The 14766-nt window shown below is 39.8% G+C and overlaps 1 protein-coding gene across 2 annotated transcripts in view; it reads left to right on the top strand.

Moving 5' to 3' along the window:
- Positions 1 to 14766, top strand: part of LOC102112723 (guanine nucleotide-binding protein G(I)/G(S)/G(O) subunit gamma-4) — a 94213-nt gene that overhangs the window by 66372 nt on the left and 13075 nt on the right. The window contains exons 46-53 of one of the 2 annotated variants that reach the window (XM_014263509.2): positions 300 to 489; positions 1370 to 1506; positions 2230 to 2328; positions 5737 to 5876; positions 6179 to 6276; positions 7266 to 7422; positions 7633 to 7704; positions 9062 to 11169. In XM_014263509.2, coding sequence (XP_014118984.2) covers positions 300 to 489; positions 1370 to 1506; positions 2230 to 2328; positions 5737 to 5876; positions 6179 to 6276; positions 7266 to 7422; positions 7633 to 7704; positions 9062 to 9200 — 1032 coding nt within the window. In that variant the 3' untranslated portion in view covers positions 9201 to 11169. Of the gene's footprint in view, positions 1 to 299; positions 490 to 1369; positions 1507 to 2229; positions 2329 to 5736; positions 5877 to 6178; positions 6277 to 7265; positions 7423 to 7632; positions 7705 to 9061; positions 14315 to 14766 lie in introns of those variants that run through there. The other variant, XM_014263387.2, reaches the window with a different exon arrangement.

The raw sequence follows: 14766 nt of genomic DNA, 5'->3' as shown, positions 1-14766 counted from the left end.
GGACTTTCTTCACTTCAGACACTTGTTTTACCTGAAGTTCAGTCAAAAACTGCATCCTTGGATGTAGAGATCTGTATTTTTCACTAAACTACCTGAACGAGAAGTTTGCTGCCTATACCTTTTAAGAAGGAATAGAACTACCTTAAAATTAACAGTTTAACTGATGGTACTAAAGACTTCAGCTGTCCTTACCATGTGATTGCTTACAGGAAACTGGCATTAATCATTCTCCTTTACTAATGAAATCGTGTTTTTCTGAAAATTCTATAATTTGAACCTTACCTGTGCTTGTTTTTTAGAGTCCATTACCATGGATAAAAGGCTTGAAGTGGGGAGAATATGTTGGCTCCCCAAGTGCTCCAGACCCTGTTGTCTGCTTTAGCCAACCACATGGAGAAAGGTTTGGCTCTCTCCAAGCTTTACCAACTAAAGCTATCTGTGGTTTGTCCAGCAAGTTTTGCCTTTTGATGATATATAGCAAGGAGCAAGGTATGAATCTGTGCTTAATCTCTGTATGCACGATGTATGTGAAATGAGCCACAAAAAAGCCTTAAATCTAATGCTATTATTGTTCTTCAGCAAACTTCTCAAGTTTAGTTGCTTTTGCCAAAGATTAAATTGTAACTCCATTGACAGCTTCCACATTGTGTGGCATTTTTACTGGAGGATGGATTTTACTTAAAATTTTCAAAACTCTGCAGTAGAGGCATTCTGTAATTGAGTTCATATTTTTCATTGAAGTGACTGAAGCATGAGAATCTAACTTTAGAACTTGCCAGCAGATTGGGTCCAAGAACTGAAGAACAGATGAAAAATCTCATGTGGCAACAGAAAACTTAATAAATGGAATTTAGAGGCAGATAATGAGAAAAGTTAACAACTAAAAAGCAGAGGAGAAGGATCTTCTGCTTTCAGTTAAACTTCTTGGAGGGATTCTTATTGAGAATGTACAAACAAGTTCTACAATCTTTTGTTTTCCTGGTGACATATACAGTGCAGACTTACTAAAAATAAATCACATTGGAGTCAGTAAAAGCAAGTAACGCTCTACTTGAAGTTACAAGCACTCATTTCTCTAGGTGGGAGGTATTGTCTATCTCTTTTTCCTGTTGTCAAAAACATCAAAAGATGCAACTCTTCTTCAAAAAAGTGTTATCCAGGTCACAAATTGTCTTTGGAGACAGTGGAATGTTGATTTGGTCTCTGAAAACTGTTTGTAATAACGCTACAGACAATACCTTATTTTGAAACTTTGGGGGGGTTATATTTTAGCTTGTGATAAAACATGAAGCTGAGACTTTTGTTGTTGACTGTTAAAGTGATTGAATCTTGCTATGCACCTGACACAATCCTATGTGCCTTCCTTTAGGGGTGAGGAGCATGCACAGCACAGACATTCAGTGGTCAGCGATCCTGAGCTGGGGATATGCCGATAACATCTTACGACTGAAAAGCAAACAAAGTGAACCTCCAGTGAATTTTATACAGAGCTCACAGCTCCATCAGGTAAAACGAAATCAGTCTCTTGCTCTTCAATTTAATATTGGTAGTTTAAGTAGTGGCTTGACTTGGCAGTGGTGTATTCTTGCTTTTTTTGGAGATGAGCATCCAATCACAACTCCTTTTAATCTTTTTGATTTCCTTTGGAATGTGTTCCTCATGGCTTCACTGTTGTATCTTGCTCCTTGTTGTTTTCCTGTGCTAGATAAAGGTTCCTTTTGAATTAATTTGATTTTTGTAGCTTTTCCTTCCTATATAATATTGCTGTGAATTTAAATAGTTTAAGTTCTGTCACAAGAAAAATCAATACAGAAAAACATAGATTAAAAGAAAAATTCCACTACAGTTTAGGATCTATTTGAAAAAAAGATTGTCTGAAAGACAGTTAGGGAAAGCTGCATAATCTGTCACAATCCAGTGACTGGTAAGATCCTGCCAAAAAGATTTTGGTGGATGATCTTGAAGTCTATACTAGTTCACTGCTCTTTAGCTGTCAATTCCAGGCTACATAAAACTCCCTCCTTATTCTGTTTCTGACATAGTAACAAATACAACCTAGAGCAGTTATATTTTAGCTCTTGTATTTCTTTAGTTTAGGTGTTTTACATGGTTTTTCATAGGATAACTAATAAAGAATCAGTTTGACCAAATGCTGTGGCATAATGAAAGCAGCAGTTAGAATAGTTTTTCTGTTCTAATTTTTTCCTGGCTTTGTTTTGTCTTTTCAAGGTAACAAGCTGTGCTTGGGTGCCAGACAGTTGTCAGCTGTTCACAGGTAGTAAATCTGGTGTCATCACAGCATATATGAACAGATTCACCAGCAATACGGTAAGTTACATTGGATAGAACTTAAAATAAAGGATTTAGAGCATGTAGTATTACAGTCTTTTTTTAACAGGAAAAATAAGAAAAATAGCCATGTTCTGGATAATTGCTAAAAGAATCACATGAGTTTTTACTATTTATTTTTGAAGGCTCCTCTGACATCTCAGCATGTTTGTTTGCATGTTTTTCTTGAGCTGCTGTTTACATACAGCTAGCCTTTAGTCAGCCCTCATTGCCTGAGTGCACAGCATGTAGTGCTCTGACTGTGCTCAGGACAGGGCTTGGAACTGAAGCTCTCTGGCATAGTGAAGCTCCCTGCATTAAGGAGTAACTCCTTCTGTGAAGGAGACAGAGCCTTTCAATGCTTTAACTGAGGCTGTGGAATGCAATTCCCCAAAGTAAACAATAATTCAAGTGCAGAAGGCACTTAAACTACAGAGAGCCAGGATGAATTCTCAGACACCGTATATATTAACCACCAAACCTCTTCACTTTGTCATATTCTCCGAGGGGAAATGTTGTAAGTAGGGAAGGGAGAAAGTAACTTGGATTACTTAATCTGTTAGTGGAAAATACTGAGAGTAGTAGAAAGTCCCTTGATACTCTTTGCTAATAAATGTGGTATAAATTGAAAAAATAGAAAGCATAAATAGAACTCCAAATTTAAAATCTGATTCTGAGTTTTGAAGCTTCCATCTGAATCTTCCATACTTTCTCTAGCAGTAACTTCTCCATAGTTTTAACAAAGGGTAGGCAACTTTCCTAACAGCTCATTTTAAGTGTGTCTACAGTATTACCCATAGCAGCAACTGAACTAAACTGATTTCCTAGATGTAGCTTGATACAGGTATTGGCAAACATATTTGGTGTTGTACCCCTTGATGCTCTTGAATCCCCACATTAGCATGAGCTAGAGAGAACCTTGGAATGATCTGCTATGCCTACCCAGTTTTCTGTTTTCAGCAGTGGCAAACAGCAGATGCTTAGGCTAAGAAGAACATAAACACAGTGATTTTTAAAATTTTCCTCTTGGCTTTCTTCCAGTTTCTGGTGATCTGCCACTCATACTTCCAAAGCTCAGCAGCACCTTGAGTATAGAAAATGAAGTAGAGCGTCAAGCCTGCAAGGTTTAGTTGGATCATAAGTTAGGCACCTTAACTGCTCCCCAGAATACTGAACTTGTAAAACCTGTACTGAGACTTGGATTCCAGTTATTTTTTTTTTAAATAGAAATTAAATATACTTGCCTTCTACAAAGCGGAAAAGAAACTCTAGTTAAGTGGAGTTATGGTTCTTGAGTTCCTTCTGTTTCCTAGAAAAAAGTGATTTTTGTTCATCTGCGCAGATGATGTTCTTTGAGACCATCTTTGCTGAACATTGTGTCAGTTTTGTAGCTCCTGTTGTTGAGTCAGTTACCCAAATCAGGGCTGCAGGGAATGCAAATGTGCTTCCTGACATCTCCTCTGTATCCATCTTGTCAGCTGATCAGTGATAAAGTGAACAGTTGGTAATGCAGTACTTGAAACATGAATATTTTGCCCTGTTTCACATTTGTATAAATGCAGTGCATGGGCATGAAGTAGATATTAATATTGTTAATTGTGTATGGGCACTCAAAGGCATACTGTCAGAATTAAAAAATGGCTCCATGTTGTGCTTCAGGTGCTCTGTTTATCCTTGCCTTATGATGGTGAAAACCCCATGAAGTACTGCTTTGACACTGTGATCTGTGCTGACAATAAGTTACACCTCAGCCACAGGTGTCTGGTTGTACACATTATTTCAGCCTTCACTTCCTGATTGTTAGAGGTGTCTTGCAAACAGAGAGTGCACTTGAAGGACCTGTTTGGGTAATACTGGGAAGTGATCATTTCAATTCCCTACTTGAGGTGCTGTAGGCAGGAAGAGCTGCTGTTTAAAGGTAGATATGTATATGTGTGTTTTCCCACATCTAGCTACCATTTTAGGAGTTCTCACCTAAAAATGGGGAAAGTAAGAAGGGGAAAACATTTTAGGCATGAGAAATACCTATTTCATTACTTATTTAACTTAATATAACATAATACAGTTGGTGTTAGAATTCCAGGTTGTCTCATTGCAATATTGTCACTATAAGAATCAATAAGCCACTGCTATTAGTATGGTAGAGAGAAGCTGCTAAAGCTGGGTGCTGCTTTCAGTTCAAGTGTCAAAATGCAGATCAAGAAGAAACACTTCAAAGGAAGTGGGAGGAGCACAGTAAAAAGGTTATCAAAATCAGTTCTTAAAAAAAACACAAGTCTTTTTGGTTGCTGTTACAGAAAATTTTGGTGTAATTTTTTTCTCTTAACTAAGAAAGGGTTAAAGAAGGATTTTTATATGTGAAGTGTCACTGAGAATGACACCTGGGTACTTTCATAAATGTCTTACATGGATGAGATGCTCAGTAGAAAGAGCAAATTAGCAGTTCTTACTGTTGTCAGACCGTGCATTGTCTTTTGCTGTATTACATAGATTAGATTGTCCCTTTTTGTGCAAAGATGTAAATTTTCTACAACCCATGACTTGAGCATATATATACTTTTATCTTGTCTGTTAGAACTTTCAAGGTTTTTTTGTAGACCTGCTATAGGTAGGCATCCTGTACCAGCATAAAAAATGCAGATAATGTGCTCTGACATGGTTGGGGAAACAAGCAGAAAACTGTTCTCTTCCTTTACAAAGATTATTCTAATCTCTGTACAGCAAGTTGTCTTAAGTAAAGCATTAGCATTCTTATTAAGCAGCTCCTTCAACTTAGCCAGTTTTCCGGAAGTCTGAATCATTTCAAATTATATAACTTGAATACAGCGTGTTGTTTGGTGTCAAATTTTGCTGCTTTAATTTTTACCTAGCAATTTCCGTATTTAAACTTGACTTCCTGCATGTTTTTCCAACTTGGTGTCATTGAAGAACTTGGCACCAAGCTGAGGAATTCCTAGTAATTTGCTGTACAGAGTGACAGCTTCTGAGCTGGGTTTTCCTTTTATGCTTCCAAGTGCTTCCACTAGATGCTAAAATATTGAGAACTGTCATTTCACTGTTGTATGGAAAAAGCAGTCTTGCAGAAAACAAATCAGCCAAGTTCAAGCTGTGTAACTGAGACAGAACTAGATAGTTCTTCATTCCAGTTCATCGGATCACATCAATATGTTTGCTGAGGCTAAAACACTGGAAGCAAAAGGTTGAGCATCAATGATAGCTATGTCTTATCACCTTATAATGTGTTAAACATAATAAAGCATGAATATAGTTGCCAAAATGATGATGTTATTAAAAGCAGTGGGGAACCATTCTTTGAAATCCAAGACTTAAACTAGGCTTATCCTTTTTAGAAAAAGAGACGTGAATTTTCCATTTCATGAGAGTTTGTCTTATCTTGCTGTTTTTCAGCCTTCAGAGATAGAAATGGAGTCGCAAGTCCATCTGTATGGACACACAGCAGAAATAACAAGCTTGTTTGTGTGCAAACCATACAGTATAATGATAAGTGTCAGCAAAGATGGAACCTGCATAATATGGGATTTGAACAGGTACAAGTATATATGTAACTCTTCCCCACAGCTTTCTTATAAATACAGGTTTTCCCACTCTTGGGTATCTTTGCACCTTTGAAAATAGTTTAATTTTTTCAGTGTGTATCTTATTGTGAAATCAAATCCTTCCTGTTTTTTCTCATTAAAAAGTGCTAAGATTTTATAGTGAATATAAAAAAATAGCATAACTATTGCAAAATGTTAATTGAAATTAATGTAATTATTTTTAATATTTTCCTCAAAAAATCTTCTCTGCATTTGATTCTGAAATTTAGGCTTGTTCCCTTTGTTTTCTTCAGGCTGTGCTATGTCCAGAGTCTGGCTGGACACAAGAGTCCTGTGACTGCAGTTTCAGCTAGTGAAACCACTGGTGATATTGCAACAGTTTGTGATTCAGGTATATTTGTCAGTCAAGAAAGCTGTTTTGACTTGCAGACCAAATAAATCATGAGACTTATAACTAAATTAGTTACTGAGTGTGTATGAATCATCTGAGGATGCATTCAGTCATACAGAACAACATTTTGCTTTTTTTTTTTGCATAGTAACATAAAAATTTCTCCAGAAGTGATTAGGCAGGTGTTTAAATCTGATGTAGGGATATGAAGACCAACACCTTGGTGTCTTTATTAAAAGACTTGAAATTCCAAAGATGCCTGGGAGACTCAAATTTTGTGACATTGGCTGCTATCATTTAAACAGAGATTCGTTGTCAAAGGTACAATTATTCAGGGGAGTACCATGTATTACAGAGCACAAGCAAGGGGTATTAAAGGACAAGGGGACATTTTTCTGGCATGTTCAGAAAACTAATATTTAGAATTTTCAAGTCCATTTCTATAGCTTACAAAATAATTTTTGTCCTGCAAAACATTGTATTCTTTAATTTGCAGGGGACATTACATTTCCTTTTAAGACAAGTCCTTTCAAGACAAAAGCAGCAATTGGGTTGTTAGTTCACTAATAGAATAAAATAACCCCAGATAACCAGATAAGAAAACTATGCTTGCTATTTTTAAAGTATTTTGCTTAAAATGCAAGCTAAGGTATGAGAAGCAACTGCTTAGATAGCTAGTATGAATTCCATCTTAGTGCCTTCCCCATTAGTGCATGAAAACCAGTCATTAACAGTAAATTCACATAATGCTTTGTAAGTAAAATGTTCCAGAAATAGGATGTGATGGCTTCTAAATTACTGCAGTGACTTGGAGGTTTGCGTGCTTCCTGTCTCAGAGAGAGAGAAGTAATTGCAGACATCCCTCAGTCATTTAAACCTTATGAAGTCTCAAGAAATTGAATTCTTTACCACGGAATATTTAAATATTATCGACTTAACTGTGGTCTAGATTTATTTTTTTAATACTCCCATGCTATGTTCTGTTGCAGTTGGAGGAGGCAGTGATTTGAGACTTTGGACAGTTAATGGTGATCTTGTTGGACACGTGCACTGCAGGGAAAGTATTTGCTCTGTTGCTTTCTCTAACCAGCCTGAAGGTGTGTCTGTCAATGTGATTGCAGGGGGCCTTGAAAATGGAGTTGTAAGGTAAGCATTTGAAATGTTTATTTATTAAAATGCTCTATCACTTAGGATCACAGTTTGAGAGCATGTAGCCAAACATCACGCTGGTATTTGGCTTTAAATAAGGTGGACAAGCTGTTACTCAGCTCCCAGTCATAGCAGTTGCTAAATAGATTGTTTATCACTGAAGTATTTGTAAAAGCAAGTGTGAAGAAAAATGGCTCTTTCTTTCAGACTGTGGAGTACGTGGGATTTGAAGCCAGTACGAGAAATAACATTTTCGAAGTCAGCCAAACCTATTGTAAGGTAAAAAGATCTTAAGTATACAATAAATTGTATTTTTCTCTTTAGGGGGAAAAAAAGCCAAACCAACAAACAAAATCACAACAAAATAGTCTTGAGTGTTGAACATGAAAATAGGAGGTAAACACCCATGTCTAAAAAGAGCAATGCAAACCCACTAATTATTCATGAAAGCAAAGTGAGCACAAATGTACTGTACTTGTAATGACAGTAATAACCAGCTTCTGCTGCTGGCAGATGGAAATTAGCAGGATTCCCTTGAAAACTGAACAATAGCTATCCTCTTATTTTTAAATTTATTATTTTTCCTCAGAATCTGTGTTAAAATTCAATAATCCTAACTATGCCAGACTCAAATAGACAGAGTGTTTCTTCCTCAAAATTAAATGAAAATACTGCCTTTTCTGTTTTTTCTGGTGGTAGAGGGAAATGTTGGAGAAGGAGTCAAACTCAGAGTAGCCTGGAAACTGCCATTTTGGAATGCCTGTGTAGTTAGTTTCCTCTGAGTCCCCTTGATTTAGATGAGCAGAATTCTCGTGCTAAATTTTCAGAACGTGGTGAAAGGATTGAGTCTTTGATATCCCCAGTGGTACGGTAGTCTGCACAAAGGTCTTAGAGTTATGCCAAAATTTTATCTTAATGTTAGCATAGTAACAAATTACTCTGAAATTTTTTTGTTTTGACTGTTGGTAAAATACCATTTAAAATCCAAACTACCATTTTATCTTAGAAATTAAAAAGATTGTCTGATAGCAGTTATTGTCCTTGTTACCTCCTTTAAGTGGCATATTTCACAAAGCTTCTTGATAATGATTTAGTAGCTATTGAATAATTTAAAGCTTCCTGCTTGAATGTGACAGTAAATGGATGCTGACCTTCATGCTCTCTAACATTACCCATGGCATGACTGTGAAGGGATTTACCAGCCCTGTTACAGCTCAGGAAATGCCCATCTGAACAAAAGTCCTGTGCTGTGTCATGAAATCTGATGGATTTAGTTTCTGCCTTTGTCAGCAAAGCAAGTTCAGAGGGCACAGAGCTCTGTTGCAGAAAATCCTTCCTTTCAAAAACAGAAGGGAAGAGTGTAGGATTTTGCTACTAATCCTGCCCTTTGCCCTGTGACACTGCAAAGAAATGAGTGTTAAACTGCAGGGGATGTTGAAGTGCTGGCCAAAGCTACAGTTCAGCCCACAAATGGGTAAGCAGGTATATGCAAACTTAGCATATACTGCTGTGTTAACGTAGGCACGGGGCCTCCCCTGACAGCTCATCTTTGTTCGCTGAACTCTCATGGGTTTTTAAGGTCTTCTAGCATTATGAATAGCCACATTTGGTATAAATATAAATCCTTCTTTTGCAGCCTTACGTTTTCCTGTGACGGCCATCACTTGTTCACGGCTAACAGTGACGGGAATGTCATTGCCTGGTGCCGCAAGGACCAGCAGCGCTTGAAGCTGCCCATGTTCTACTCCTTCCTCAGCAGCTACGCAGCTGGGTGATGGCAGGGCCTGCTGCTAACTCATGTCTCTGATGCACTTTAATCCAAATAGGTTATAGGAGCTCTTATTTAACTGGACTTTGAAGTACTTTGAATGTCCCTAGAATGACTGAACAGGTGGGGTTTGTTTTTAAAGAGCAGCCTAAGGTGGTTGTAAGATTGCATATGTGCATGCACAAACTTGAAGCATATCCAGGTCATCAAGAAGCTCTGGTCATATTATCCAATGCCAGCAAAGTGACTAAGAAATGCTCAATGCTGCAATATAAAACACCAACAGTATTTTTTTAAATCACTTCTTGTGCAGAAGTATTTAAAAAAAATTATTATGCTTATTCCCCCTCTTAGTATGTAAAATATCAGCAGCATCAAATTCTGTAAATATCTATTCAAATGTCAGCATATGTATATCTGATCAGTTGAGTGTGATATGGTTAGCTCTGGGATAAGCAATCCAAAACCTAAAAATCAACAACCATTTAAAATTGCTTTTTTTGAGAAGCAAGAACTTAGTAGGTGTTTTTTGCACCATCTTATGGTATCGTAATGCTAAAAATCAAATTTCTGCTATCTTTATATTTGTAATTTTTGCCATCTTCTCTGTTAGTGGAATAGTCTTTGCGGCAGACGACAATAAAATGTTCGTCTTAGTGATGGGTAGGCACCTCATGGCATCGTGAAACAATGATTAGATCACAGTGCAGTGTGAATTCCCTAATTTTGTTTGTGATAGTTGGCTCTCCCAGTTCTGTGGCAGAACATCTATTATGTACATGCACAGCTTATCTTCCAGAGCTCTAAAAAGAGGTGTTAAAGAAGGCACAGATGTGCTCCTGTTCCAGTGTCATTGAGGTTCAATACACTGTAAAATGTTTGAATCTAACTGCTTGAATAATCAATGTTCATAAGCATCAGATGATCCAGAAAGGTTCACACAGATGCGCTGTGCAAATCTCTTGTGTGTTCCTGGGTGCTATTTTATGAGGGGGAAAAAATAAGCCTCTGTCATGAACAGCTTAACAAATTTGACGTCTTAGGCCACATGAAAAATTAGTATTTCAGTTGATGGATTTGAAGACCTCTAAATCTGGCACCGTGACTGAGTGCCTACTAGTCATGCGAATGGTAAAGCAAGAATGCTACGCAAGTCTGATGTAGTTACATTTTCCTTTTAAATTGCTTTGCTTCTTTATCACTGACATGTCCTGCTATTGCCGTTCAGACTGCTGTATCTTCTCATGTCTAAGGCTCATATGCTTTCGGAACACTTTACATTAAATCGTCAGGTCGTGACGAAGGTGACACACACACAGTCTTTACACTTCTTTTGAAAATTCCAGACAGTCTTCAGAAATTCTTGAGACTTCCTGGTTGAAGAACTTTACAAACTAGAAAAACTTAAGAAAAATGTTTTCTTAGTTCAAGACACAAAGGCTCATCATTGGTTCAATTAAGCAAGTGGCTGCACACTGTATGGATTGAGTTTTAAACTGCATATTATTGTAGCAGCATTGTATGGGATGGCTGTAGTCATATTTTTCTCTGTCTAAATGTTAATGTAAGGTCCACATACAGACTGAAAAGCTTCCTGGCTCATGTTGATGTGATGTGCTTTGTTTAAAAGAAAAAGACAAACATTGTGGTTTTGGGGTGCTTTTGTGCTCCCTGTTTTGGGGTGTTGCTCACAAAGGCTTATTTTTTTATAAAGTAGAATTCCACTTGTTACAAATCAATATGCAAAACTGCTGGCCTTGTAAAGAGTGCAATATTATATATTTTTATGTAAAAGTAAAAATGATTTTTTGAAGCAAGGAATATTTATTCAGCTTAATATTCTGGAACTATTAAAATAACATTGCAATAGTGTCTGTGCATGATGTACTTAAATTTCCTGTAAATGTCACATTCCACACTGTATTTGTATATACACTGTCACATTGTTGGGTAATAAACAGATCTTTGTATCAAACCATTTTGAGATGATTAGAAACATGTTTTTGGCTTAGTTGCAACTTTCTTCTTTTAGGGAATCTTTCACACCTTGCTCCAGATCAGTTTCTGCTGATTCCCTTGTCCTTCATATTTTAAAAATCATGGAGTGGGAAAATTGTTTATGGACTGCATCTTGTGTCTGTCTAACTGAAGGTGGGGGGAATGTGAGATGGGAAGTGGGAAACTAGGCATATCGCTTTGCACATGTGTGCACATGTCCTTCCTTCCCCTAGGATGCATGACTAGAATTTGGATTAAATTATGGCTTTCAAAGCAGAGACATTCCCCTTCCTTCCATCTGCCTTGTCACTGAAAACCTCTCTGAGCTGCAAAGGCAGAAAAGCAACTTCTCTCTGGATTCTCAGAAAGAGGGGTGGAAATTGGTAGACTGGGATCTCGGGGAGGCATCTGACAGTATGTGAGGCTCTTCCTGTTGGAAGCCAGGGTTTGGGAGAGGTTCATGGGGAAAGGCCTATCTATCTGATTGCAGGATTCTGTGTTAAATCCAGACCTTGATGTTCTGATAGTGGAGAGACATGGAGAAAAAGGAAAGGGGAAGCAATTGCTGGATATTCACTTGTGTTCCAACCCATTACTGAAAGGGAGTTCTGATCTTGCATTTAGAGATCCACTGCTTAGACAAACCCATGACAGTGAACAGAAGGAAAAATAAAAAAGCCTGAACTGAATTAAGCAAAAATATTATAGTAAAAGATAACCATGGAGTGGTGGGGGAAATAGCATCTGTCTTACTACTAACAAATATTTAGTTTACCTTTTAATTTCTTCATGACTTCTTTTGATTAAAGCTGTCTTGGGTTTTTTTCCTTCTTGCATATGAAAATGGAAACCACGCTTCCATATGCTGCTACTCTATTACAAAAGGGATCAAACAATTACTATTTAAAAGCTCTGCTTGCCTTGAAAAATATCCACTGGAATATTTAAGCCTCTGTACATACAGACACCTTTTTTTACTTTGTTGCTGTATTAAGTTACAAACGAGTTACAAGTGACTGCTGTTTAGAGATTTATTTGCCATTACTGCTCTAGAGTGGGGTCGGAAAGGCACTGATTCTGTATCAGGATTTCTGTAATAGGCTCTGTTTTGTATTTCATAATTTTGAAAAAGGATTAAAAATGAAATGTGGTTTAGAGCCAAGTTCATGTAAATTCAAGGAATAGAAATTTGTGCTGTATGGGTATTGCCTCTAGAACCTGTAGGGGAAACTCTTGGTTGTGGTGGAAGGTAAGAGTTTGCAGATTTAAAAGAAGACAATTTAAAATAAATATCTGTGTATTATATGATGAAAATACATTTTAAAACAGCCATTTCCCACCTTTATATTTTGGCTTAAGTCATAAAATTGTTGGAATCCAGTAGTAAAAACCGATGACAACAGTCTCATGATTGGAACCATCTAATGTGCCATTGTCTAACAGCATGTAAATCCTTTGTCTATGAAATGAGGCCTTTTGTTGACTGATGATGTAGTTGAACATGAATGAAAGAGCAGCAGCATAGGCCACTGAGGTTTCCATCAGTTTCTCGAACTCTAGTTATGGGAGGCTTGTGAACATACCTATGTATATTTAGTGATGTTTACATTCTTCCTGTTGCGTCTCCTACCCCAAAAGCCATTGACTCAGAAAAGGCTGCCCTTGTTCCAGAGCACCTTTTAAAAATAGGACTCTTCCTTGATCTCTTCCATATGGAAAACAAATGTTACTTAGAAATTCTGCTCCATTATGATGGAGTGAGAAAAAGTGTCGAGGGCAGGTAGGAGAGAACATACACCGCTCCAGAGGGAACAGCCATCTTACTAGGGAAAAAATTAATGAGACTCTGGTGATCCTGCCAACAGGTTATCACGGCTGACAAAATTTTCAGTTAAAAATGTTAATTGGCACTTCTAAATGCTGCTGATCCATACAGCTTTTATAGGGAGAAGCATATAAAAATTGATCTATGAAGCTGAATAGGATTATTCTGACATACTAGCCTTGACAAGGCGAGACAGTGGCATTCTGGCCTGGATCAGCAATAGTGTGGCCGGCAGGACCAGGGCAGCGACTGTACTGTGCACAGCACTGCTGAGGCTGCACCTTGAGTATTCTGTGCTCAGTTTTGGGCCCCTCAGTTCAGGAAGGACACTGAGGCGCTGAGTGTGTCCAGAGAAGGGAAATTAACTTGGTGAAGGGAACTCGGGTGCTGTGAGGAGTGGCTGAAAGAGCTGGGCATGTTTAGCCTGGAGAAGAGGAAAAATTGCTCTCTACAACCAGCCGAAAGGAGGCTGTAGCCAGGTAGGGGCCGGACTCTTCTCCCAGGTCACGAGTGATAGGATGAGAGGGAATAGCCTCAAGCCGTGCTAGGGGAGGTTCAATTTCGACAGTAGCAGGAATTTCTTCCCGTAAAGGGTGATTAAACTTCGGAATGGATTGCCCAGGGCGGTGCTGGAGTCACTGTCCCCGAATGTGTTTAAGGAAAGACTGGATATGGTGCTTATCGCCACGGTCTAGTTGAGAGAGTGGTGTTCGATTAAAGGTTGGACTCGATGATCTCAGAGGTCTTTTCCAACCGAATTGACTTTGTTTCTGTGATCTGTGATTCTCTTTGAGAATAGCTGAACGATCCCTCGCTCCCTAGCGCCTGCTGGAGCCGGGGCAGGAGACGGCTGCGGCAGGAATGGGGAGGGCCGGAGGCAGGCCGAGCGTGAGGGCGGTGGCAGCGGGGCCTGCGGCCGCCCCGCCCCGCCGCGCCATGTGCCACGGCCGCTCGGCACGGCGAGGGAGGGAGAGCGGGAGGGACAGAGGGAGGGACAGAGGGAGGGAGTGCCCGGGGGCCGGCCGGGAGAAGGTGCCGGGAGGGGCGTCCAGCGCAGGGCGGGTCGGGGTTTCAGCGCGGGGCTTTCGCCGTGGCCGCGGTGGGCGCCGGTGTCCTGGGAAACCCTCGGGGCCGCGCCCCGCTGCTCCCGTGGGCTGCTGCGGATAGACGAGGGCAGGCGGCGGCCGCGCGAGCCGGAGTTTCCCGGTTATCCGCAGGAGTCGGCTTCGGGCTTTGGGCTCCGTTGTCGCTGGCACCGGCGGGGAACATCCTTCTCCGAGAACCCGCCCCGAGCCCAGGTATCCCGCGGGCGGCGGGGAGGGGGTCTCTGCCCGGCGTGCTCCTTCCTCCGCCAGATGCCTGGGGCGAAGGCTCAAGGAAGTGTCCGCTTTTCCTGCGGACTGGCTGGCGCTGACGGAGGAGCAACTCCCGCTGCCCGGCTGCTGCTGGCGGTAATCGCTGATGTGTAGCGCTGGGAGCTGCTGCACAGCAGAGCCATTAGGGCAGTGCAGTGAGACAGAAAACTCGGAATAACAACTTGAAAAACGCTTCTGCCCTGCAGGAGATGCAGTGCCGAGCTTCCCGCAGGCGCTCTCCCTACCTTGTGGGTTACAATTCTGTTCACATACGTGTAAGCGGGGTTCAAGTGGAATAATCAAAATTCCCTGTGTACTTTTTTGAAAGCTCACAGCTAGCTTTCAAAATTAGCTAAAGGGGTAAAACAGTAGCCAGGAATAATCTTTCTGCCTCA

This window comes from Pseudopodoces humilis, chromosome 3 (assembly GCF_049639895.1).
Source record: "Pseudopodoces humilis isolate 2021_Gansu_Grassland_sample_001 chromosome 3, ASM4963989v1, whole genome shotgun sequence".
Classification (NCBI taxonomy): domain Eukaryota; kingdom Metazoa; phylum Chordata; class Aves; order Passeriformes; family Paridae; genus Pseudopodoces; species Pseudopodoces humilis.
Note: the sequence above shows the minus strand (reverse complement) of the source record. Positions and strands in the feature narration are given on the sequence as shown.